Raw genomic sequence first — 27,009 nt, 5'->3', positions numbered from 1 at the left:
GTATATTATACTCAATTAGCTATTACTTAAATTCATATATACTACTCCCATTCAAATCATGTCCCTTGTGACACAAATTTCCACAATATCATTTTTATCTTCCACATAACACACTGACCCTCACATGGAGTTATCTGTGTACTCTTTTCGGTGGAACTACAAGCTGAAGACAGGTAGCACATCTTATCCTTTTCTGTATCTCAAGTACAAAGCAGACGTTGTTCATTCTGTCGGCAAATATTCAGTGAGCAACTGCCATATGTCATTCACTGTACTGGATGATCAATACAAAGGTAACAAAGACACAGTTCCTGTGTTCATGGAGCTATTTACTAAATGAATAAACATCACAGACAACTACAGTGAAAGTCTGACAGGGTGCAATCTGTATGAAAGATCCACCTTACCGAAGTGATACCTGAAATAAGACAGCTTTCTTCAAGAGGGTATCCTATTGTTGCTCTTCTGACCTAGGATGCTATTCAAAACTGTAAATAATTGTTAGAGAAAACACACACTGACAAGTTACTTAATCAACAGTTAATCTGACGTTAATGTACTTTATATATAGGAAAATAAATAAAAGCCTTACTATGTACAATGCAAGGCTTACTAACAACCAAATTCCCACATGGGAATAACAAGTTAAGGTTTGATAACCAAACTCCAAACAATCCAACAGAAAACTACAATATGCCAATTCTCAATTCCTGAGAGATTTTAAAGAGAAGAAATTTAAAATCAAAATTACCTGACTTTATGACTCTAGATTAAGAAATTAACTCTAAGGTCACATATTACTCACTTATAAAATGAATACAACAAGAGAAAAATTTGTCCACTTTACCAAGTAAAAAGCATTTGTTTAGAAATTTTCTAACGCACGCACGTGCACACAATGCTACCAATAGCTGCCTCTGTAGAATGTCTGGGGACGTAGGGAAGGACACTTACTTTTTATGTATGTTAGTTTCTGCTATAAGGTTTTTATCTTTAAATCACGTGGGCCTATTACTTTTCAAATTTAAAAAGCTAGAAAATGTCTTAAACATGAAAAAAAAATTGTTTATAGTAGCATCTCCTTTATAATGATGGGGATAAAATCCGTAGCCTGACTATATTTTTGGGACAAGATGACACAGAAATAGAACTGCCATTTAGGCGACAGAAACTCTTGAGGGGTTCTGAACCTCAGGTCATATTCCCCAAAACATCCACAGAAAGCATTGAGGGGCCCATGAACTTGGGTGAGAAAATAATCATTTCTCTAATTTCACTAACTTCTAGCAAATTTACCATTTCCTTCAATTATTAACATAGGCAACAGATCACAGTAGTATTAGCAATACTTGTGACCTAGCAATGCAACAGAAATCACAAACCTTTTCATTGTCATGTTACAGTGGTTGCACTTGTCAAAATATTTATACTTACCATTACTTCAAAAAGATAATCAGACCCAATTCTAGATCCTATTATTAATGTGTTAATAAAGCACGTAAATTAAAAATTGTCTTAATACTTTGATAACTTATTTCAATGTAACTAGTTTAGTTGATTTTATACATTTAAAACATCATTCTGAGGAGTTTCAACAGACTGCCAAAGGAGTCCAAGTCACAAAAAAAATTTAAGAAGCCTTGGATAATGGTTCTCAAATCAACTGCAATAGTCCGCATTGGGAAAACTTGAGGGAGGGAACATTTGGAGGTTATTCCAATTGGAATGCTACCAGGAATTAGTGGGCAGAAGACTGATGTAACAAACATCCTGGTATGCCTGTGACAGTCCATTCAACCAGCTACGAACTGAATGTCAAAAATGTCCCAGTTTAGAAACAACTCAAGGATCAAATAAATGGCAAGATTACCCTCTTCAGTAGCCTGCTTTCCAAAGTTCCCAAACTTAGGTGTTCATCCCAGGGTTCACTGGTATATTAGAATATCTCTCATCATTCATTCTCTAGTGTACACCTCCCATTGAACAGATTTTCATCACTAAAATCTCCATGAGTTTCCTCCATGACTAATCTGTCTAAAAAAAAATAGTAACTTCTAAAAACAAATACAATATTTAACTAGCAATTATTCAGGACTCAATTATTACTCTGAGAATTAGCTGAAGATTTAGTCCTCTTGGCTGCTAATTTTTAAAGACTTTCATTTTTTTAATCAATTTGATTATTAACTGCTCTGCCAGGAAACAAAGATGGAAGGAGCAAAATATACATACTGATTTGCTAACGTTTGAAAGCTGTAAAAATATATTTAACTGGCAGGAGAAAAAACGTGAAACCACACCACAGAGTAATGTATGAAGATACTCTGTATATTTTACTCTTCTATATTCCTTCACATTTATTATCCTGTATAACTGAAAATTGTCTTTAATAATTAAAAAATAGCAGTAATCTGTATAAGGCACTGACTTAAGTCTTTACAAAAAAGTTAATCTTTAAAGTTACCTGTTGAGATACTTATTAAATGTATGAAGAAATGTGACTTAAAGAGATAAAGTAATTTATCTTGCCCAGAGGGAAAGTGATAGAAGCCAAAATTGAAACCTACGTCACAATTTCAAAGTTCCAACAACTTCATCAAATTAGCTGTACAATTTAGGGCTGCTTGTCAACTCCCCAACCAACAATCTCATGCTCTTCTGCCAACAACAACAAAAAAGGAGGTAAGAAAGCTAAAAGCAAAGATACGGATGTGAGTTAGAGAGCTAACAGACAGGCAGACTCTTCCACTCTGCGTTCCTCTGCACAGTAAAACTAGCTGACGACAAAAAAGAAACCTAAAAGCAGATATAAGGAAATGGTGGTAGGGAGAATCTGGAAGTGACTGCCCTCTTCCTCCAGTATTAAGCCCACAAAGAACAGTACTGCATAATGAAGTAGGCAAATCTGAAGTTCTGTTCCACTTAAGTGTAGACAAGGCAAAAAATCAGTTTTAAGATAAAAATCAAATAATTATAATGGACCTTCTGCTATCTACATGGGTCTGCTTCATGGCTTATTCCTATCATCCTTTCCTCCTCATGCTGTCCACTATGCTTCCATTACTGTTTCTCTACTTCACCTCTACTTGAAATAAGATGCCCAGCTGTGTATTTAGTAATACTATCAAACTCAATCCCAGTGGCCAGGATCATGGTCAATGTCTGTATTACAAACTTTCTATCACATAAGTGCCTGGGTAGGTATCCAGCCTGTGCTGAATAAAACAAAGACATGAAAGCATCCTTAAGGCATGTGGTCTACTTGAGAAAATAAATGTCTATTCTCTCACATTACTTACTCTGTCATGCTATATCCATACCCATACACACACACCCCTCAAGTGAAAAACATGAGATATTAGAAAATTAAAATAAACTCATGTTATGAGCTGTAAGTATACCAAAATTCAGAACATTTATAGCAATGAGTAATAGTAGTAAAGATAGTGAAAGAAAATTTCATGAAAGCAAGGGAACTGATCATACCCGAAACACACAGAGTGGATTGCTCTGTTGATCTCTAGGACAAAATAGTACAAGATAGTGGATAAATGTAACTGATCCTCATAAAAAAAGAACTCTAAACCAAATCGACAGCATTCCAATAGTGTTAAAGAGTTAAATTTTACCTATTAATATCCTCCTAATATTCAGTTTCTCATTTATTAGTTCTTTTCATCTGCTTTACATTCTGTACAATATGCCCAGTAAGTAGACATCTGAATTCAAAGAAGCAAGTAATTTTTACAGCCAAAGGTACTTTAAAGATCACTCAGTCCAATTCTCAATCCAATTCTATTTCACAAATGAGGAAACTAAGGGCCAGGAAGGTTAAATAATTTATTTGAAGTCACAGAAAATTTCATCCCTTACTGCTCTGAATATTAGTAAGTGTGGAACATTTGCTTTCTTTAAAAGGATTTTGGAGACTTCTTCTATAGTCCTTAATTCAAGTTTCATTAAAAAACATAATACAAAATATTCTAATCTCCTTAAAACTCCTTACAAGTTTGAAGTTTGCAAAAACACAACTAAGTATACACATTCACCTTGGGTCAAACCACGGATTAAACCAATCTAACTTCGTAACTTCTAATAATGATGCTATATATCCACCAGTAGTAGGTCTCTCAGGGCAGCTCCCTAGCTAAGCCCCATTCTCAGGAGGGTAGCCCTTAACAGCACTTATATACTAACTTCCCCTGTTCCTTGACTTAGAAGTAGATAGATACCTGATACAAGCTAAATCAATAATGTCCTCTATCTCAGGAATCTGGAGGGCTTTGTTTTTGTTTCTTTGTTGGTTTGTTTATTTGTTTGTTTTGCATGATATAGTGTGAAACTTTAATACAATGTGGTTAAACACAACATTCAAGCACATGAAAGTCATCTTCTGACAGATGAACTGGCCATTATTTCAACAGATTCCTTAGTGTAACTTTATAAAATTCTTGCCTTCAGAAGTGTCTGACATTGATCTTGATACTTGTTAAAAACTCTGATATAAGATAACTACATCTCAACAGAGATTTAGGAGATTATCCTAATGCCCATCTTCAGAATGCGTCATCAGAGAACTGATCACTGTCTCCATCCCTTACTTCTTGGTATTTCCCCCAAAGTCTGTCCTCTGGATTACAGCTATGCAAGGAATCTGGAGTTTAAAGCTAAAAGAAATACAACAGTGATGATAATAATAGCTAATATTTATTGAATGTTTGCTGCATGTCACAAACTATTCCAAGCACACTACAATTCATCTTCCCAACAATCCCCATGAAATATTACAGATGAAATTAATCCGCCCGAGGACTCAAACCCATAGAGTCTGGCTCCAGAATACATGCACTTAAGCACTACCCTATACTACTTCTCAAAAGTCGAGAATTACTAGAATTGAGTGATATTAATGTCAGTTGCTGCTGAAGGGCCCACAGCTGCCCTGGTTCCCGACTAGCCAAGCCTTGACTGTTCAACCCTTCCTTGGTGTCTGTGACACAACCCCCAGGAACCTTAAAGAAATCAAATTTGGTTTCTGTTACTTGAAACCAACCTAATGGTCCCACATGTCAAATATCTTTAGGCCTCATTTTTAAAGAACTGATGCATAAGAAATCTAAACTTAAGACCACAGATAAACCATTCCTTTAAATTTTTTAAAAAAGGAACATGTTTACAAAAGGCATTCTCCACAAAGTTTCTTTCATAGCATCATTCCCTGAGACAAAATGACTCCTCCGTGCCCATGGGCTAATAAATGATTGGACAGAAGAGATGTAATGAACTTTAGATATCATCTAGTTCTCAACCCACTCATTTTACAGATGAAGCAATGGTGAAGATGAGAGCACTGGAGTCAATCACCCACAGGACATGAGTTAAAATACTGGCTCTCCCATGTTCTGGTATAGGTAGGGGTGACCTTGGGTAAGTTGCTTAATTTCTAAAGCTTCAGTTTCTTCTTCTGGAAAAGAGATAATAGCATCTACACATCCTACCATTATAATGAGCTCTAAATCATCCTACCATTATAATGAGCTCTAAATCACCTACTGAGTTTAATAAAGTGCCTGGCACATGCTCAACACACTCACTAACATACACTCAATAAATGGTACCTGTGATGGTAGTGATGATCAACGTGAGGCTCAGAGAAGGTAGGCAAACTTTCCCAGATCGTATGGCCACTTAAGGACAGAAAACCAAAACTAGAAACAGACTTCATACTTACGCCTCAATACTTTGTTCTACACCTTCCTACAAACTCCTGGACCTAACATTAAAACTACCTAAAATCTGGTATAATTCTCCTCTTTCAAAAATGTAATCTCCATCCCAACTTTTATTCATTCATTCACCAAATATTTACATATGTTCTAAACAGTTTCTAGTGCTGAAGATATAGCAGGGAACAAAGGAAGGGGAAGAAAAGAAGTGAAAGCCATCTGCATGTCCAAATAAAGGAGAAAGAGCTAAGAGAATAATGTGCTCAGAAATAACAGAGTGTTACCGTCCTGAAGTTTCTATCAGCAGGGGAAAAAGAATAAACAAGGATAGATTAAAAATATAACACGTTAGAACCTTCCTTTAGTCTACTTAACATCCATAGAACTTGCTTTAAATATTCCTGTACTCAAGTATTTGCTTCAACATACACTATAAAATCAAACCTGAAAGCCCAAATTACTAAATTTCTTTCCAAGAAGACTTCTCTATACATTCCGGCAACAGTTTACTCTTATTCCTATCAACTATATTGACATCTAACTTTTTCTAATGCTCTTTTAAATGTCTGTCAGGTTGACTTAACCTGGTAGTTTTTTGCTAACTTTCAAGATATGTTTTTGACCCCAATGACTCATTTAAGTCCCTAATGACTCATTTAAGTTCCCTGAAGTCAAGATCTGTATTGTATGCTTTTAATCCTAACAACACTTCAACACACAGCTTCACAATACTTTTGATATTCAAACCCCTTTAAAGAGTTTTCCAATATCTTATTTAGATAAAGCCTGGCCCTTATACGATACCTGGCCAGTATTTGCTTTTGATGAAATAATAAATGTGTAACGTTTTTACAATATCAATCTACAAAATTGTATTTTATATCCTAGAACCCTTCTATTATGAAACATGAAATATATTAGTACCAAAGATAACTTTGAAATGGTAGAAAGACTGAATATATTCTGACCCTATCATTCAAAATATCACTTAAAATATTAAGATAATGACAAAAATCAGGCAACTAACATGAGCAGAGAAAAGGCAATCCAAATCAATCATGGTCTTTTACTTTAAAAACAAGCGGAATCACATACTTCATGTAGATTTTGGCTCACTCTAATGTGAGGAGGTATTTTACACAAAGCTACATACACCTATGAGAGGAATAATTAATGCAAGATAAAGACCAATACTGCAGCCATACTCTGAGTAAGAAATTCTGCATTTAAAGAGGCCTCTGACTCAAGAGGAAATAAAAAGATTTAGTATTTAAGTATACATAGTTCCAAAGTAAGAAACCAGAAAGAATATCTGGAAGAATAATTTACCAAATTCTGCTAATGAATTATACACATACACACACACACAGAGCTAGAGTTTCACAAAAACATAGCTCTTGGTATAGAAGCAGAAGCTCATCCAACACTCAACAAACATTTATCAAGCATATGTTACGTGTTAAGGCACAGTTCTGGGCAACTGGAGTATATTAATGAACAAAACATGCAAAGATCCTTGCCCTTACAGAGATTACATTCCATTAGGAGAAAATCTAAAAAATAAAATAGGATAGTTTGCCACAAATTTCTTACATACTTAAGATACCATAAACACTCAAACATAATGATGCCAATATACGGAGAAGCAAAGTTAACAGACTTCTAAGAAAAAAAAAAGACAAAAAAAATCTGAAAGGCCTAGAGCAAAAGTCAGACACAGTTAAGTGATAAAAACTACACTTCTTAATAATTTAATATTCCAATAAAATCAATATTGCTTTTTAAAGTTTCCATAATTATAAAAAGTAAAAATTACTCACAAAAACTAAAATGAACTTCATAACAGTTCAGAAGATAATTCGGGGTTCTGTAAGAAGTCAATACGAAGCACCGTGGTTATGAGAGTGGGTTTTTGTTACATTAAAGGACAAGAGTTTGAATTCTAGCCCTGCCAGTTACCAGCAGTGAGAACTTTAGGGCTGTTACAAAGATTAAATGAAAACCAAAAACTAGAAATAACTCAAACATCCAACAACAGACGGATGGATGAATATATTATAGTATATCAATTCACTGAAATGTTATTCAGCATTCAGTATATAGACTAATATACCCAACAGGAATGAATCTTTAATGCATCACACTAAGCAAAAGAAGCCAGACATAAAAAAGTGTGTATGATTCCATTTATATGAAATTCTAAAAAAGACAAAACTAATCTGTAGTGAAAGAAGGCTTAGAACTACTGGAGGGACAGACTTGCAAAGAAGCAAAAGGGAACTTTTAGGGTATTTGATATGTTCCTATATCTTGATTGTGATGATGTTTCCATGGGTGTACACATTTGTCAGAACTCATTAAACCCTATGCTTTAAATGGGTCTGTTTTATTCTATACAGATTATACCTCAAAAAGTTGATTTGAAAGAGGATTAAATGGAATAATATATGTAAAGTTCTTAGCACAGTACCTGCAGCTCAACAAGTGTTCAAAAAATGGTAGATATTATTAAAATCATCAGCTATCACTATACAACACTCCTGAGGAGGTAGCAGAATACCAATCACCTGATCTTTCTGGTTGTTTAGATTCTAGGTAACTCTTAAGTATCTGACCTAGACCAAGTGCCATGAGGAGCACCAGAGAAACTGAGTTATAAGAGGATGCCAACTGGCAGACCTTAGGCAAATACAATGAAAATAAGGAAAGGAAAGAAAAGAAGTATGCCTTCATGTCCAAAAGAGAAGAACTAAGAGAATGATATGGCCAGCAATGACAGAGTGCTCCAGTGCCAAAGGACACCTAGACCACCTCACTTAGGTATTATAAAAATGTAACTCAAAACTGAGTTAATGACTACATAAACAAAGTCTAATAATAGTCCAATAGCTACACAGAGACAGTCCTTCATTTTATGGCCAGGGTGTGGGGATAGGGAGATGGGGGCGGTGGATCCATGAAGCCCATAAAGTGAAGTCAAATTATTCTGCCAGCCAAGCAGGAAGAGGACATACTGTGGATGATTTAGAAATGCCAAGCAACAACTATAAACCCATAAGCCAAGGTTTCTGTTGTTGTTTTTTTAACAAGTTATGTGATTAAAAAGAATATACTTATAAAGGGAACTAATTAGAATATTTTGATAATGGAAGTTAAATTGAAACACAACTCAAATGACACATTCATGAAATTTATATTTTACTGCTGCTTAGAACTGTTTATCAAGGCAGAATATATAGAGAACAAATAATTATGTTTAATAAGTCCTATAAATAAGACCAGAACAACTGAATTGGCTGTTACTCATTAAAGCACAAGTCCTCTGACCTATATGTTACTTTAAAAAAGAAAAAGAATGGGACGAGGTGGCCGAGTGGTTAAGGCAATGAACTACTAAAAAAGAAAAAAAAAAAAAAACCCCAACTGGACATTATGGAAAGCAAAAGACTCTAGACTATAAATCTTAACTGTCAGAGTTTGTTTAGTTTTGGTTTTAAGACCCTTCACTTGTAACATTAAAGAGGCAGAAAAGACAGGACAAAGAGTCAGAAGTCCTGAGTTTCAACTCTAGTTCTATCAGAATTTGGATTTCTTCTTACCTAAAATTGAGCAGTTGAAGCAGGCTACTGAAAATAATAAAAATTAGCACCCATGCTCTAGATTGAAAATCACAAGTTTTACGGAAAAGGTTAGTATTATAGTACAAAATTGTAAGGGGGTTAAGCATTTATTTTTTTTAAACATCTTTATTGGAGTATAATTGCTTTACAATGGTGTGTTAGTTTCTGCTTTATAACAAAGTGAATCAGTTATACATATACATATGTTCCCATATCTCTTCCCTCTTGCATCTCCCTCCCTCCCACCCTCCCTATCCCACCCCTCTAGGTGGTCACAAAGCACCTAGCTGATCTCCCTGTGCTATGCGTAAGCACTTATTTTTAATGCATCATTAAAACAGGAACTAAATTGCAAGTTTTCTTCTAAATTAAGATAAAATACCAAGACCTATGTGACCAAGGACCTAAAGCAATAAATAAGTACATTGCTGATCACTGTTTGCAAAAAGTAATACATCTTCCAGGGGCTAACTATTCATTCTAGAACAAGTTTCTTGATTCTAGTTCTTCCCAAACCAAAATAATACGGTTCAAGTAATTACATACAATATTGATACTTTAAGACTCATGAGCTTCCCTGGTGGCAAAGTGGATAAGAATATGCCTGCCAATGCAGGGGACACGGGTTTGATCCCTGGTCCAGGAAGATTCCACATGCCGCGGAGCAACTAAGCCCGTGCGCCACAACTACTGAGCCTGCGCTCTAGAGCCCGCGAGCCACAACTACTGAGCCTGTGTGCCAAAACTACTGAAGCCCACGCGCCTAGAGCCCGTGCTCCTCAACAAGAGAAGCCATTGCAATGAGAAGCCCGCGCACGGCAATGAAGAGTAGCCCCCGCTCGCGGCAACTAGAGAAAGCCCCCGTGCAGCAACGAAGACCCAACAAATTAATTAATTAATTTAATGAAATAAACCAAAAATAAATAAATAAAATAATTTTAAAAAAAAGACTCATTAGCCACCTTTCTTTTTGGGAAATAACATTAATAGAAATGTAACTTTGTGGAATCCCAAGTTGTGTTTTTTAAGGCTCAATTAAATTAATTCTCGTACATACTATTTCTTATTTTAATTATCTTTCCCATGGAAAATTGAGCTAAGCTAGAAATAAATTTTATTTAAAAACAAAGAATTTTCACATTTGACTTAGCTCTAAAACTTCAGCATAAATGTTGGGTTTTCATCTTGCTTACTTTTTAAAAAGTTGAATGTTATCTGATATTGAGCACATACTTTTTCTACGGCAAGTGCAAGGCTTTCAAAAACAAACACCGAGAAACGTGATTCAATCACAGCGGAAAGTAGTAATAACAGGGATTATATAATGAGGTCACAACTCGAGCAGCCAATCAAAAGCATAGAAGCATTTCCTGCAATATTAATAGTCAAAAGAGAAAACCAATCACAGAAACCTCAGGCCTTCTTTTGACAGTCACAGAAGCAAGAGAACCAATCCACGCACACCCGGGGTTGACAATAAGGCGGGACCACAGGTTCATTGAAGAAATTCTTGAGGTTGCAGTTACTATGAACTTCGCACGCAAGTAACACCACTCCAGAGTCATAAACATTGTCAAGCCAGGTGAAATTCAACCGTATCCAAAATTTAACTCATCAAATTTTAACTCATTTAGGGAAAAAGCATTTTTGCCCTAAACTGCTGTTGTTATAAAAAATGCAGCTGTCAATTTCAATGCATTAGGTCCTCAACTTCTAAAAGGCACCCCCCCACACACATGACAATTCTCCGGAACGCGGCGCGAGGACAGCGCAGCGCCGGCGGCTCGCAGCTGAACATCCCCGGTCCCTTTCTAACGCCGCGCACTGAGCGGGCGCCGTCCCGGCTAGGCAGGCCGAACGGACTCGCTCCGCTCCGCGGAGCTAGCCGATCAGCGGCTTTCTAGCGCTACATCCTGCTGGTAGTGGCGGCCCCCGCCGTCCCCCGCCGCAGTGCTGCACCACCTCCATCCCGCTGCACCAACGCGGGCCGGGGAGCGAGGATTACCTTGCTATAAGGAAGATGATGTCTGTTTTGAAAGCGCTTTACTTTCCGTTGTCATTTCAAAGAGAACCCAATGCAAAACTAAATCTAAAAGTGGGGGGGAAATCTTCCCTAGCTAAAGGATCCCTCGCATCCCGCGCCGGGGGAAGAAAAAAAAAGGTAAACAGAGGCCGTACGCCAAGTGCGGCCAGAACATCCCCTGCGCCATTCCGGGCCGCCGCTTACGGCAAGGCCCCCTTACGGCAGCGTAAGCGGCGCTGCGAACTAATCACAACACTGGGACGCAACAACATGGCGGCCGCGGGCGGGCGCTGCGCCGGCCGAGAGGGTTTACGCTACTCCGCCGGCGTAGGGTCCCATGCGTTAGAGCGGCTGCGGCGCCCTCCAGCGAGCGTAAAGCGCTCTGTGAATGGCGAAGCCCGACTGACAAAGGGGAGGGGGGAGGAGGGAAGGGGGGGTAATAAACACTCGAGTCCCTACCGATTCCTCCTCCTTCTCCATCCCGGTGGGCATCTGGGGCACGGCCCGGTTGATGGAGACGCAGTCGTTGAGATCAGGCATGTCCTTGCCGCGGTAGATAGGCAGCGGTTTGGCGGCGTCCAGCGCCCGCGCTCGGAAGGAGAGTTTACTCATTGTCTCCCCGCCTTACAGGAACAGCCCGGGCGGCGGCGGCGGGGCGGGAGGGGAGGGGGGGGAGGACTCCCGCCGCCTCCTCCACCTCCTTCCTCAGTGCAGCGCGGCCGGCCCGCTCCTCCTCCTCCTCCTCACTGCCCCCGGCCACAGCATGGGCGCCCACCCCGCCCGAAAACAGCCCCCCGCCGCCCGCGGCCGCTTCCACACACTAGATCCGCCGCTCGCCCGCCCGATCCGCTCCCTGCGCCATGGCCAACATGGCGGACATTACCACAGCGGCGGCGAGCGATCCCGGCAGCCCGCGCGAGAGCGCGCCCCCGCCGCGGGGACGCGCTTCGCCCTCTCCCTCCCTCCCTCCCTCCTTCCTCTCCCTTCCCCTCCCTCGCCTGCCCACCCACTCTCTCCGCGGCGCGGCCGGCCCGCGGGAGCGTGCTCAGCCTCGGGCCGCTCCGGGTGAGGGGGCGGTGGCGGCGCTCCGCTCCGCAGCCCGCGCTGTCGCCGTGTGGCAGGTGCCAGGTGCGCAAGTTAACCCGCGCCCCCGAGCGTGCGCCTCTGCCTCCGCGGCCCCGACACCCTGCTCGCTGGGTGCCCCGGAGGACGGTGCCGGGCAAAACACAGCCGCGCTGAGCAGCGCGAACGTGCAGAAGTCTGTGAGCGCGAAAGGAAAATGTCAACCGGAGCCACAACTGCCCCACCGAGCCTCTAGTTATAAAGAGCTTATCTCCAAGGCGCCCCGAGCGCCGGCTAATTCGCATCCTCCAATTCGCACATCCCTGAGAGGTGCGAAAGGTCCGTTCCTTCTGCCCACTCCGAGGCGCGCAGACCTGCCGGGTCTCTCCCGCCGGGAAAACGCTTACGCAGTCCCAGCCCTCTTCCCCGCATCCTCTCTTTAGTACCTGACCGAAAGAGCTCTCCAAGGTAAGGCATCCTCGCTTTCGCCGGGAGGATGCTAACGGCAATGAGGAAAAACGTTTGAGGCTGCCAGATGCAACAAGTGCGCTTGAACCTGTCACCCAAACTTCATAGAATTCTTTAGTGGATGATAGATACTCCTGATTTCAAAAATATTAGAGTTCTTAAAAATTAAGCTTATAACATTTAACCAAGGCAGCACACATTTCCAACGTGGCCGATCTGTGTAAAATATTGGTGCTGTGGAAGACACAAAGAAGTTTGAGATACATAGTTCCTTCCCTGTGCAGCCTTTCACATTGATGGGATGACAGAAAGGTTGGACAGATGATTAACAGCAAGAGATTTAAATAGTTGAAGAACAGGGCAGCCGTAAAGATAAATGACGGCAAAAAAAGAAAAAAAGTTTATCACTTGGAGAAAACTATACAGGCGATAACACAAGGCAGTAGAACATGATTGATTACCAAATGAGTCGTACAGGCCATAACTGCCGTGAGAGTTCAGAGAAAGGAGACTTCTTTAGCCTGAACCGGTTAGAGAAAGTTCTAAAGAGGAGAGAAAATCCAGTTAACTCAAATAAGTACCACCTATTGTTGACATCAACCTCGTTTAGCTGAGTTCCTTGGTTAGACTTTAAGCATTACAGTTTTCCTACGGAATCCCTAGGAAGAGTGTAACACATTTTGCCATTTTCTGATAATTGATAAGTATTTTGCCTAGCTCAGAGAAAAGTAGATGGTTTGCTGACATCCAGAATAGAAAAAAACCTATTCCTACTGTCATTTCTATGGGACATCAAAGCTCCATCTCTTCCTCCACTTCCTCATCTACTTCTTCCCTTCTATCTTTTCCCTCCCTGTCCTCCTCCCTTTTCTCTCCACCTCCCCCTTTGAGGGCAAAATGGTGGGTATAGACTGCATGGCATAGTCTAACCCCTTTGGCCCAGCAAGAAATTCAGGCACTGTTTAGTGAGGCTTGAGTGTTTTCCATCTAAAGAATGGAGGTGCAGTGACTCACTTCTTGTAAGCAATACCTTCCTCAAGCTTATGGGCATGTCCTGATCCGAGTGCTACCCTCTGGAACAGTTCCAGTTCTCTGCAAGGAAGAACAAGATGTTGTTGGGAGGGGGTCAGCCCTGGATTCAAGCCTGAGAGGGGTGGGGGGAAGCAATGGTTGAAGAAATGAGTCATCCAGGGCTTTTATCTGGCACTTCTCAGGTTCAGAAATGATAGCTTTCTTCTGTTCCCTGTATTTATTGCTACTCTTCTCTCAAGAAAGAAAATACTGAGTATCTATAATATACCAGCCACTCTAGGGGTACTATGTATCTATTATCTCAATTAATTGTATTTTAATAGAATCCCACTTAATTCTCATTATAGCCCTGTGAAGAAATTACAATTTTACTAATAAGGAAACTGAGGCTCAGACAGTTTGCCAAGTTTCAACAATAATAAACTTGAAGAAGTAGGTTCAAATCCAGGTCTAGCCTGACTCCAAAACTCTTGTTTTCTCAGCAATGCCACCCTGTTATCCAAGCTCTTCAGTTTATTGCGCATTCAACATTCTAAACTTGCTGATCCAAATTACTGAGACCTTCCACCAATGGCTAATAGACTGCATAACCCAGAGCCTAAGGATGCAATAGCCTCAAGGAGGGTAGGACCAACATCTGCTCTGTTAGTCACTGTATCCCCAGTTCTATGCCTCACGCATAGCCGGCACCTACTTTATAGTTGTTGACTGAGATTCCCTGAAAAAATTCAGTGATACTGACCCCATTCCACTCCCACTTGGAACTCACATGTCTTATTAGCCTGTCACCTGACCTAGCCATTGCTGCCAATATCTGCTCTTATGGCCTAACTGGCTCTTCAGCTTCCTCCTTTTGGACCTAGGAATTTTAGAACCAATTAAAGCCATTCAAAGAAACTTTTGTGAAACCTGAAATTCTATTATAGGAATGGGTTTTTGCTGTAGTAGTTGTTGTTTTGTTCTTTTTCTTTGACCATGTAGCAGATATTTTTCCCCAAATCTCCATTTTCCTCTTGCCCTGTAGGCAATGATTATAGACCTGGGAATAAAACAGTTTGAGGCAAATAACACAATACACTTTTCAAGTGAGACACAGCCTGTGTTTTCTTGGCTTCAAATTCAGTGCCCAAACCAGAATGCCTCTGTTTCACGTTTGGAAAGTAGCTTTTATTTGTATACAAATATTATTTTTCATAAAGTTTATTTCTAACCTGTTTGTTGAATACCCATACACTTGTTAGTGCTAAAAACAGAAAATATTCTTCAACTTTTGAAGTAGAGCCTGTTATAAAATGTCTTTATCAAAACTTGTTTCAAATGATTGTGCAGCCTAATAGTCTATTTTAGTTTCCACGTACAATGCACTGAATATAGTCATTCTAAAATCAGTCCACTTCAAATATTCTCTGGACCAATTCCAAAGGACATGCATTTGGCCAAGCAAGTGTAATATATAAACACCCAAGAATCAGAAATAGTTTTAAAGCTATATCAAAATAAAACTACTTCTAAATGTACTCTAAATTAGAAAGAAGGTCAAGTAACTGTAAGAATTGAACTTATATTCCAGTTTCCACTTCCCCGTACTACGATCAGGGCAGGCAGCTTCGAAATAATGAACAAATTACTTTTTGAAAGGAACCTTAAAACTAGTAAACACAGTTGCTATTCAACTACTCCAGAGTTTTGTAAATGTCACGTTCTTTCTAATTGGCTCCTTATTTCAGCAAACCCAATTGAAAGTTAATTGGGTTGGTATGTGAACTGCATCCCCACCCCTCCCCCTTATGTTCCCAGGAATGAGCCCAGTACCAATAAAGCTTCCTTGTTTTCCATATGTAATCTGAATGTGGGGTCTGCATTCATTACCATCAACTGGAATCAGCCCCCTGGTTCCAGTGCCCTTTTACTGAGGCAACTCTGAATCTTTGAGACATGGGGACAGAGGCTGCGCTCAGAGGTGATATGCCAAACATCTACTTCCACCTTTATATTCCCCACAGTGGGAAAACCAGATGCTAAATAAAAATTGGCGGCTGTGCTTCTGTCTCTTAGCAGCAACGCTCCTCTCAGACCTGGCTGGAATCACAGGGTGCCACCTTGTGTATAAGTGGACGATTTACTTCCCAAGTTCCACAAAGGGTCCAGACAGACTCAAAAATAATCAGCGCATAAGCTTTGTATTTTATTAACCAAGGAAAAATGAGACAGATGTAATTGGAGGAAACAGATTTGGAAACACATAGCTCCAGAGGGTGCACAACACTCAATTTTGAATCACGCCGACAGCCTGTCTCATTTGTTGCCCCATCCTGACCGGAAAACACACCCAATATCCCACACATGGAATGGATTGGTGCTGCTCACTCAAGCTTCTGGATGGAGATACCAGAAATCAGTAAAGCTCTTGTGACAGAGCTAATGAATCTGACGAGGACAGTTATCTGTGTCCAAACAGCAAGTAAGCTATGTAGATTTAACTTCAGGACTCTAGATTTCTGAGAGGCACTAGGTTCCATGGAGGTGATGATTATGATCCTACTTATTTTAATAAAGTGCTGAGTTTGAAACAGAGAAATAATTGTTGGAGCAAGTCCACAGGAGGTAAAATAGGCTCCTTCTCAATCCACCTACCTTGCCTTTGGGAAATTCCACACTTTAAATTCAGCACAACTGCCGTTCAGCTGAAGCCATGTTACATTCATGGAACAGGCTGGACCTTTCATGTTATTTTCAGTAGAGAGTTGGAGCGGAGAATCTGGGGCTTTGGGGCCGCAGGTGTACATCTCCTGTTGGTTTAGGTCTCCTGTAACATCCATTCTTCTCAGTTGCCTTCCCTGGCCTCCTCCACCAGCGCATCCTTTTCTCCTCAAGCATCTCTGAAAAGTAACTTGGAAGGTGGTTCCTCTCTCCCTGTGAGGGCAGTTCAGTTTCACTGATGTGCTGGCACATCTCAAACAAGTAAACCAGGCTCAGAGCACCAAGCTCTCTGGGGTCCAAAGTGTTAGATGAGAGGCATCCATTGTTAGGAACCTTGGGTTGCTATTCTAAATGTGGCTTCCTTTACCTATTTTTTTCTCTCTCCCACCACCAAAAGACTGATGTTTATAAACACAGATTTGTGAATGGAATATGCAGTTGGAATCCTGAATTAAAGATAATTGGTAATTGATTTAGTAATAGCCACACCTTGTTGACCTTATCTTTGTGTTCCCAAGAACAAAATGGCCTGTTTCCTAAGAAAAGGGCCTGGTATCAGCATATTGAGAGACCTCTGAACTCCAGAGTGACTTGTTAGGAGGCAGAAAGGAAAACAACTTTGTCTCCAAATTAGAAAACAGGTCTGCTTGTCTTTCATCAGCTACTAATGGTGACTTTGGCAGAGAAAGAAACAGAAACCATTGAAATAAAATACACTAGTTACCTGGATATTTACTGGCTCACCTACACCCCTCACCTTGTTTCAGAAGGGATTTCAGGTGGGTTTTGAGAGTAGCTAAAATGCTAGGATAACATTTGGGCTGTAAGTTTCCTAGTAATGTGGCGTTTCATAGCTGTGTGAAACTAGGAAACCTTGTCAGCTTCACAGATCACAATGTCCATTAGATAAAATGATTGCTCAGAAGATTTACAATTATTCCTGGTCCTAATCAGAATATCCAAGAGTAAATAGAGCAACTAGGTGCTATGAAAGACACCTTAACAGTATTCTTATAATAGACAAAAAAAGGGAGCATCCTCTGGCTATTTCCATATAAACTGATGGCATTATATGCAATCCAGCATAAACAATCCTGCAAGGGTTAAAATGGACCTGGATGTCTGAGGCCAAGAGCCACACCCCATGCAGATTCTGGAGCATGAATGGACTCTTCGGCCTCCAAGCAATTCTCCCTGAATAGTGTTTTTCTCTCAGCTGTGTCCTGATAAACTCTGTGACTGAGAGCTCAAAATTGTGGCTCTATTGCAACCGCCTGAAGTGTGGCTCTTCTAAGTGCCCAATTAAAGGCAGCCTTAAATGACTGTGCTGTGGAGGACAGCGTTAACGTCCTTTTCTGAAAAGAAAGGAGCTTAACAAGGACCAGTGCCAGAAAGGGACAGAAAGCTGTCCCTCCTGCTCTTGCAGTGAGCTAAGGGTGCATCCACTAGCTGGGCCTAGAAGTAATTTTGCCTTTGCATAAACAAGATGTGCATTGCTCTCTCAGGTTAGATGGCATGGGGAGGTGGGGTGGAGAAAGGGTGCTCCTGCACGCTGCATCCACATGAAGGTTGTCCTCTAGTTGGTGGCAATAGCTGTTGTTTGCCAGCTTTGTTTTCTAGCTTTGTGTGTAGACGCTTTTGTACCAAGTTCCCCATCTTCCACACTTACCCGCTCCCGCAGTCCTTCTCAGCAGTGGTCATTCCCCTCTAGGGCTGGTACACAGGCCCGTGCCTACAGATGACCCTGGCACTTTAGGATAACTTAACGGGACTCCATGGACAAAGGGACTGTGGAAATGGACATCAGTTTGAAGGCCGATTTCCCCCACCACGTGGATGCCCTCCACTAAGTTTGGGGGCCGCTATAGCTTGGTCCAGAGTTTGCTGCTTGAAGACTCTACTGACCTTCTTGGTCCTTTCTCCTACTACTTCTCTATTTCGTGGGGATGAAATGGCCTGAATAGTTTTTCAACCCATATATGCAATAGCTCCAGCTGTTTAAAACATGCCTGAGTGCTTAACCAAAGAAAACAACATTTGAAACCTATTTTAGGCAGAGACAAGCCTGGACTATTCTACCGAAATATTCCCCCTAGTGAGGGAAATGAGATTGCAGGGAAAGGGGTGGAGGTAGAGAAAAATTCTTACTTCTCACTTCATAAACCCCTCTGTACTGAGTAAATAATAATAATAGTAATTCTAGATAGATGAATTTAAAAACTCCTTCTAAAAAATTAAAGTCAGATAAGGGAGCACTTGGGCTTGGGAGAGAGACCAAGCTTGTCTCCATGTATTCTACAACTCTTGTTATATTGCTTAACCTCTGTGAGTTTACTTGTGAAATGGATCTAATGTGCCTATCTCATAGGCTCCTCATGAGAACTAAATGAGACAACGTGGTACAAATTGGCTAACACAATGCCTGGCAAATAGTAGAGGCCCAATCAACATTAAAACTACTATTTCTTTTCTCTGCCCTCTGCCTTTTTATTTCCATGGCTTGAGGTGGTTAAAATTAGGTACAATTAGAACTGTAGCACATATAAGATGAAACCCTGCATTTCTACTCTGACTTATGTTTTACTTTAAACTCTTTAACTTAAAACTAAACTAAACAGAACATTCCTCCCACCCCCCCAAAACACCTCATTCCCTGGCCCTGTTTGGGTCCCAGGCATGCAGAACTATTATTCAAATCATCACAGCCATAGGGCCCTGCCAAAGACATAACATTAGATCCTTCAAAGTGAGAAGATCTTATGTTTACTAAGGATGGACATATTTATAGCTACATACTTAATCAAACCCTCTGAAAATTTCAGTTTATTTTTCATTTTCCAAAAGTTCTCTTCAATAACTATTTATCGCGTGGCCTTAAGACCCAGATTTGAGGGGAAGGATCTGCCTTTCCTTCCTTCTTTTTTCTTACCCTCCTTCCCTCCTTCTCTTCCCTGCTTCCATTTGCTTCTTATTTTAGGAAATTCTAAAGCTAATTTTTAAAAGTTCAAGTGTCTGTCTAAACAGCAACACAGTTATTTCCTGTTCAAAATCAGACAGATAGGCTACTTACCCATGAAAAATCTCATATCATAATCATGAGCTCACTTGTGGCTGAGTTTATGTTCCCCTGGAAAATAAATGCTACCACCCTCACGAGTGAGATTTTAAAGGATATCAGCAGGGGCTCTAACGTACCGGGAGGACTTCCAAAAGAATTTGCAAATGATGTTTGAAAATAAAGTTTGTCTGATTGTTTTCAACAAATCTGTTGGAACACATCCACCCTGATGTATGCCCTGCCTTGGCTTTGTAAAGAGCCAGATGTTCCTCAGAGTCAAACCTGGTGACTAAAAGTGAGCAAGCCATTAGAGTAGTTTGTTTTTGTTTTTGTTTTGGTCACAGAGGAAGGAGGTAATGATACTGGTCTGCTTGCATGATTTGTAAACTATCTCTGAAGACCTTTTTCCAAAAGAAGAGTTCCATAAATGCAGTAAACTTGTCCAAGTCTCCACTTTGAAGGATCACACTGATTTGGGGGTATGTATACTGCTTACTACGTGCTTTTAAGCCAGTCCCATCGCTTACTCACCTTCTCTCCTCTTTATGATCCATTGATATAACTTAATTAAGAAGAAAATATTGGAACATAAGACAGGTAACCTTAATTTTACCCGCCTTTCCTGACTCCTGAGCGATGAGAAAATTCTTCAGATGAGAGTTTAGCCAAAAAGAACAATAACATCCTTCTCGGCACTGTGTTCTCTGACAAGATATTTCTTCTTCATTATTTTTACAAATTTATGAGCAGCTCTGAAGGCATTTTATTTGAATAAGATGGAGAATATTCAAGCTTGACTTTGTTACTTTTAATATAGCCTGCAGTCTGTACAGAATTCATCACTTTTAGAGTCACCTTATTCTAATTAGAAATAATTTGCCATTATATGAAATAGTAGGAAGAGTGGGAATAGCCCCCAAAATACTTAGAATAGAGAATGTCAACTTTGTTTCCATCCGCAAACCGAAGATTCCTTTCCCACCCTAGAAGTTGTGCTTGCTCTCAATAGTACAGCTAACAGCCCAGAGCAGGCACAATTATTGACTTCCCCTCTGTCCTGTTGCTTGATCTATAGCAATAAATTCCCAGGGCGGCTGTGCAATTATACACAACGTGATCACTATCACAGCAGGCCCAGCTAGATACGGATACACAACATGATCACTTACCCAGTAGGCACCGTTCGATGTGATTACACAACATGATCACGACACAGCAGGTCCTTTAAATATGTATTCCTAACATGGCCGTGACTAATATACCAGGCAACTTGCATGATTCTGGACTTCAGCCACCATCCCTGCAGGAACACTTTGATGGGGACGTGTCATAAAATAACCAAATCCACATGTGCACTCAGGTGTAGACACCCTGCACAAGGTCGTTTAGCACAGCAGGTTCTGCCATACAAAAATTTGACCATGGACACAGTGGAAACAGATTTGATCCTCCAGACAACATGTGATGGACCTTCCAATGGACTGCTAACATGGCAGGCAATATTCTGACTTTAGCCAAGTGCAAATAAGCAAAAGCCTAATGATGAACAAAAGATCTATAATTTAGAAAACGCTGCAACAAATGACCCCAAAAGAAAAGACAAGGAGCTCACTGCCTTCCGTGGAGTGTGGATTTTCCTGCACCCACACCTCCAGTGCCCCTGGCAGAAGAGGATGGCTTTGACATTATCCTGTTACTCTCATTAGAGCACATCCTTTTGATGGAAGGTGCTATGTCTCTGAGCTGCTTTGATGTGTGTGAAAATACGCCAACTTCTTTGTGTAAAGTAACGTTATCAGCAGTTGTGTAGAATAAAAAAGAAAAGCTCTTTAAGCAAATAAATGGAATACTTTTTTTGCCAGCTTTAAAGAAACAAATGGATTTGCAAATTTGAAATCAAATTAACAAAAAAGAGAGTAATTATTTTATCAAAGAGCTTTTCATTTACTTTTTTTTTTAAATTCATTTATTTAATTTTTTGGCTGCATTGGGTCTTCGCTGCTGCACGTGGGTTTTCTCTAGTTGCTGAGAGCGGGGGCTACTCTTCGTTGTGGTGCACGGGCTTATCATTGCGGTGGCTTCTCTTGTTGCGGAGCACAGGCTCTAGGCGCGTGGGCTTCAGTAGTTGTGGCACACAGGCTTCAGTAGTTGTGGCTCGCGGGCTCTAGAGCTCAGGCTCAGTAGTTGTGGCGCACGTGCTTAGTTGCTCCGTGGCATGTGGGATCTTCCCAGACCAGGGCTCGAACCCGTGTCCCTTGCATTGGCAGGTGGATTCTTAACCACTGCACCGCCAGGGAAGTCCCCTCATTTACTTTTAAATGATGTTACTCCCATAGATTCCAATTTGGCTGATCTGGAATGTGGCCCAGAAATGTACATTTAACAGATACACCAGGTGATTCTGCATCAGGGAATTTTATACGGCTTCATCCCATTGGTTTTCTTTTCTCTTTCCTCTTTTCTTTTCTCTAATTTTCATCTTCCTCTTGCTTTCCCTCTGTCTCCTCTCCCATTCTCTCATCTTTTTTCCCTTGGCTCTATCTTCCACCCGTAATTTTTTGTTTTTTCTCTAGGTGTGGGCAGGAATGGGGAGATTGGGTGAAGGGCCATAAGGAAAAGAGAAGAAAGAAAATCCTGTCAATTTCATAAGCCTCAAGTCATGTTCAGTGTGAGGTCTCATTGTAGTCCCTGTGCCCCTTTAATTGTAGCACACAGATCATGCCACCTAAGTTTCTACAGTCATGGTTAATAGAGGGAGGTCACCAGGAGTCAAGAGAAGACAGGCAGAGATCTTGGACTGAGCCTGCAATGGTCCAAGTTTGTTTCCACCAACTAAAAAATGCTGCATTTAAAGTACTTACAGCAAACCCAGGATTGGAACAACTATAGTCTTAAGTTCCCACTAATGGTCTTTGTAAATAAGGAGGATCCAGTATTCGTGGTCATCCCTTTCCTCTGCTTTCTACCCCGATTCTCCATCTATTTACTGGTCATCTGTTTTTTGTTTGTTTGTTTGTTTTAATATTTATTTATTTATTTATTTGGCTGCTCCCGGTCGTAGTTGCTGCATGCGGGCTCTTAGTTACAGCATGCGGAATCTAGTTCCCTGACCAGGGATGGAGCCTGGGCCCCCTGCATTGGGAGCGTGGAGTCTTAACCACTGGACCACCAGGGAAGTCCCGGTCATCTGGTTTTGTTTGCTTCTCCCCTGGACTGTTTCACTGAACACAGTGAAGTAATATAGTCTGAAGATCCCTAATTTAGGAGTCAGGACATCTGTATCCCCATCTGGCCCTGGCATTAGCTACCCTGTGAACCTGGAGAAGTCCTGTAACCTCTCCAGTCTCACTGTCTTCACTGTAAATTAAGGGGGTTATCTGCAATGCTCATTTTAGTTCTAAAATTATATAGAATAAAAAGAAGTCATATTCCTCTCCTATAATGCTTCAAGATAAATAAGGCTAGGCATAAATTATAATAAAGTTTTTAGCATCCAGAATAAGTGATTTTTTTTGTCCTTAAAAAAATTAAAACTAGCAGTATCTTGTCTAGATTCAGAATTAAATGGCTGCCAGATTTCCTACTGTATTTGTTAGCTCATAATCAAAGGTAGTCTGAATGGTAAAATATAAACTTAAAAAGAGGTTAATGTTTTGAATTAAACTACTAGTTTCTTAAATGTCCTGATTATTAAGGATATATTATTTTTATCATGATTATCATTTAAGGAAACTACAAGAATGCTTTTTAAAAATTAAACAGTTTGAGTGGATTAAGACATTGGCTTTATTATTATCACAACTCATATTTAGGATCCCCCTGACTAGCGTGGGGAAAAAATATTTATACGTGTTCTTTTCTGAACACGTATAAACAAGATGAGAATAGGATATAGAATTAAGGCATATGAGTTCTTAGGACAGAAATCTTTCTCCTTGGACACAAAGTATCAGCCTTTATGGTGATATTCCACAGAAGGAGGGAAGAAGGGTGAGGGAGCTGCAGGGAGGGAGGAAGGGGAAGGACAGAACTAACACTTATGGAACAACGTCATTTATCAGGCACTGTGTCGTTTACCAGGCACTGTACGAGGCACTTTGAATTCATTTAGTACCTGACCACTGAATATCTTCTGTGCCTAATCTGAGAGCTGATCATGGAGTGTCAAGGAAGGAAGACATGGCCTTTGCCTACATTTAATCTCATAACCATCTTTAAAAGTCCATATTATTGACCCATGTTCTTTGCACTGCTCACCTTGCATTTTACTGCAATTCATAAAGTTTATAGTGTTTCCTCCCACCCCACCCCCACCCACAGGACATAAACATACCTTTCCTTTTCTATCCTATACCTAGTGTTGGTCATGAATTAAGTGCTATTGAGTAGAGAACTATACAGGATCTGTAAAGCAAGTATTACCTTCTTTTACTCAATTAACAAAATTAATAAGAATATTAGCATCCAACTTTTACCATCTTCCCAGACAGAGAAGTCAATCAGGAAAATTAACAACAGCCTGAAATTTCCTTGGATTTCATACAGTTCTATATTTTTTGTTTTGATTTTTAATTTTTAAAAATTAAACTTACTTTAGTTGCAGTTTAAAATTAAATTAAAATTATTTTTTAACTGTACAGTTCAGTATTACTAAGTATATTCACATTGTTGTGCAACCAGTCTCCAGAACTTTTCATCTTACAAAACTGAAACTCTATGCCCATTAACTAACAACTCCCGTTTCCCCTCCCCCCAGTCTGGCAGCCAGCATTCTACTTTCCGTTTCTATGAACTTGACTACTCCAGGTACCTCATATAAGTGGGATCATACAGTATTTGTCTTTTTGTGACTGACTTATTTCACTTAGCATAATGTCCTCAAGGTTCATCCATGTTGTAGCATGTGTCAGAATCTCCTTTTTTAAATTTAAGACTGACTAATATTCCATTATATGTGTATACCACATTTTGTTTATCCATTCATCCATCAATAAGCACTTGGGTCACTCCTACATCTTGGCTATTGTGAATAATGCTGCTATGAACATGGGTGTGTAAATATCTCTTTGAGACCCTGCTTTCGATTCTTTTGAGTACATACTCAGAAGTGGAATTGCTAGATCATATAGTAATTCTAGTTTTAATTTTTTTGAAGAACCTCTGTACTGTTTTCCATAGGGGCTATACCATTATACATTCCTACCAACAGTACACAAGGGTTTCAGTTTCTCCCTATCCTTGCTAACCTTTTTATTTTCTTCTTCTTTTTTTTTTTTTTTAATAATAGCCATCCTGACTGGTGTGAGAGGATACCTCACTGTGGTTTTGCTTTGCATTTCCTTAATGATTAGTGATGTTGAGTATCTTTCACATGCTTCTTGGCCATTTGTATATCTTCTTTGGAGAAATGTCTATTCAAGTTCTTTGCCCATTTTTAAATCAGGTTATTTGATTAAAAGTAAGTAACTTGATTGTGTGGCATTTTGTAGTTTATGTAGCATTTTCACATACTTTACTATATTTTATATTCACAGTAACTCTGTCAAATTGGCAGGTAGGTATTTTGCCATCTACAATAACAAAAACTGAGAATGAGAGAAACTGAGTACTTTGACCAAATAGCCATTAATAGGCAGGACCAAGAGTTCGTGAGTTGAGTTCTATATTGTTTTTGTTTGAACATTTAAAAATATTTAGTATATGTAATCAATGGAAAAAGCACAGAATGAATTTCTGGACCACCCATTAAAAATCATAGACAAGATGGGAATTCCCTGGTGGTCCAGTGGTTAGGACTCGGCACTTTCACTGCTGTGGGCCTGGGTTCGATCCCTGGTCAGGGAACTAAGATCCCACAAGCTGTGCGGCGTGGTTTAAAAAATAAAAAAATCATAGACAAGAAAACCAAGTTGTGAGTTTCAGATAAATTTCCTGGTGTCTTGTGGACCTAATCCCAATTTCCATGCCCCACTGCACTATATACATTTTCTTTTTCCAGATATCAGATCCAGGAAGCTATTGTCAACAAGACTCTTTTCCAAACTATGAGGTAGACATCCCTCGGCCTTCCTCCTGCATTCTGAGGGAGGTGAGACAAGGAAGCAGTGGAAAGGAACCCTGGGATACTCAGTCAAAGACGTTTCCCATCATGGCCCTAGGATCCTTGTTCTTAATCAGATATGATTTAAGTTAAAGGTCCAAGACTCCCAAACATAATACTGGTTTTCCATATATCTTGATTCAGGTTTGATGCTCTTCCCTGGTTGACTTTGTGTAAGAAATTAGGGGACTCTTCCATTAAAATTAAACAGAAGGTATACTGCTTGGGAATCTTTGAACTTTTCTACAGTGTGTTTCTGCTTGCAACCCTGGAATAAGAGGGGATGTTGGGGAGAGAGGAAAGTTTTAGAAACAGTTTGTTTTCCAAAGACCATGTCCTTGGGACTTTCACCTTTTTCACGTCATTCATTCATTCAAACAGTCAGTAATGCCTGCTACACTATCCACTTTCTACCAAGTTAGTAATGCTTTCTACTAAGTACTATAATGATTCAAAGATGAGAAAGTACATGCCTCTAGTGCCTATTGCCTAGTAGAGGAGACAAGACATGTACACATTTAACTATGATGCAACATAGAAAGTGATAGGTATCTTAAGAAGCCCACACAAAAATGCTATGGGGAGAGAAACTATGGAGAGATTACTGCTGGCTGATGGGCTTGGGAGTACGTCAGAGAAAGCTTTAGGGGGAAATATTCTCTGATCCTTGAAAAATATATGAACAGGTAGAAATGGGGCAAGAAGTTCATTCTTGGCAGAAAGAAATGTGTGAACAAAGACACAAAGGAGGAAAGGAGAGGATGCCTTCCAGGATCAGGAACCTGAAGGATGAAGCATGGTGAGTGGAAAGATCTAAGAAACAGTCCACAACAATTCCAGTACTGGTTCTGCCTATTAATGACTATTTGTTCAAAGTACTCAGTTTCTCTCATTCTCAGTTTTTGTTGTTGCAGATGGCAAAATATCTACCTGCCAACCCCACAAGGGTTATTGTGAATATAAAATATAGTAAAGTATGTGAAAATACTATATAAACCACAAAAAGCTATACAAGCGTAAGGAGTTTTTACTGGTGGGTTGGGGCCCAATGATGGAAGGCCTTGAACATCAGACTGAGAGATTTGCACAAGCCACCTGCATCAGACCCAGAGGTCCTTCACCAAGAGCTCCCATTGCTACCCAGGGAAAGTCCAGTTACCTCTTCTACACAATGTGATGTAATCTGGTACACCAGCTGTATACACATTTGGTAACTGGTA

General features: G+C 40.2%; 1 protein-coding gene across 1 annotated transcript in view; it reads right to left on the bottom strand.

Moving 5' to 3' along the window:
• The window catches only part of EPC2 (enhancer of polycomb homolog 2), a 102,255-nt gene extending 90,139 nt beyond the window's left edge, over nucleotides 1-12,116 (bottom strand). The window contains exon 1 of the mRNA XM_061199890.1: nucleotides 11,829-12,116. Within this exon, the coding sequence (XP_061055873.1) occupies nucleotides 11,829-11,981 (153 nt within the window). The 5' untranslated portion in view covers nucleotides 11,982-12,116. The remainder of the gene's footprint in view (nucleotides 1-11,828) is intronic.
• Nucleotides 12,117-27,009: the final 14,893 nt, after the last annotated feature.

The sequence above is a fragment of the Eubalaena glacialis genome, chromosome 1, assembly GCF_028564815.1.
Source record: "Eubalaena glacialis isolate mEubGla1 chromosome 1, mEubGla1.1.hap2.+ XY, whole genome shotgun sequence".
Taxonomy (NCBI): domain Eukaryota; kingdom Metazoa; phylum Chordata; class Mammalia; order Artiodactyla; family Balaenidae; genus Eubalaena; species Eubalaena glacialis.
Note: the sequence above shows the minus strand (reverse complement) of the source record. Positions and strands in the feature narration are given on the sequence as shown.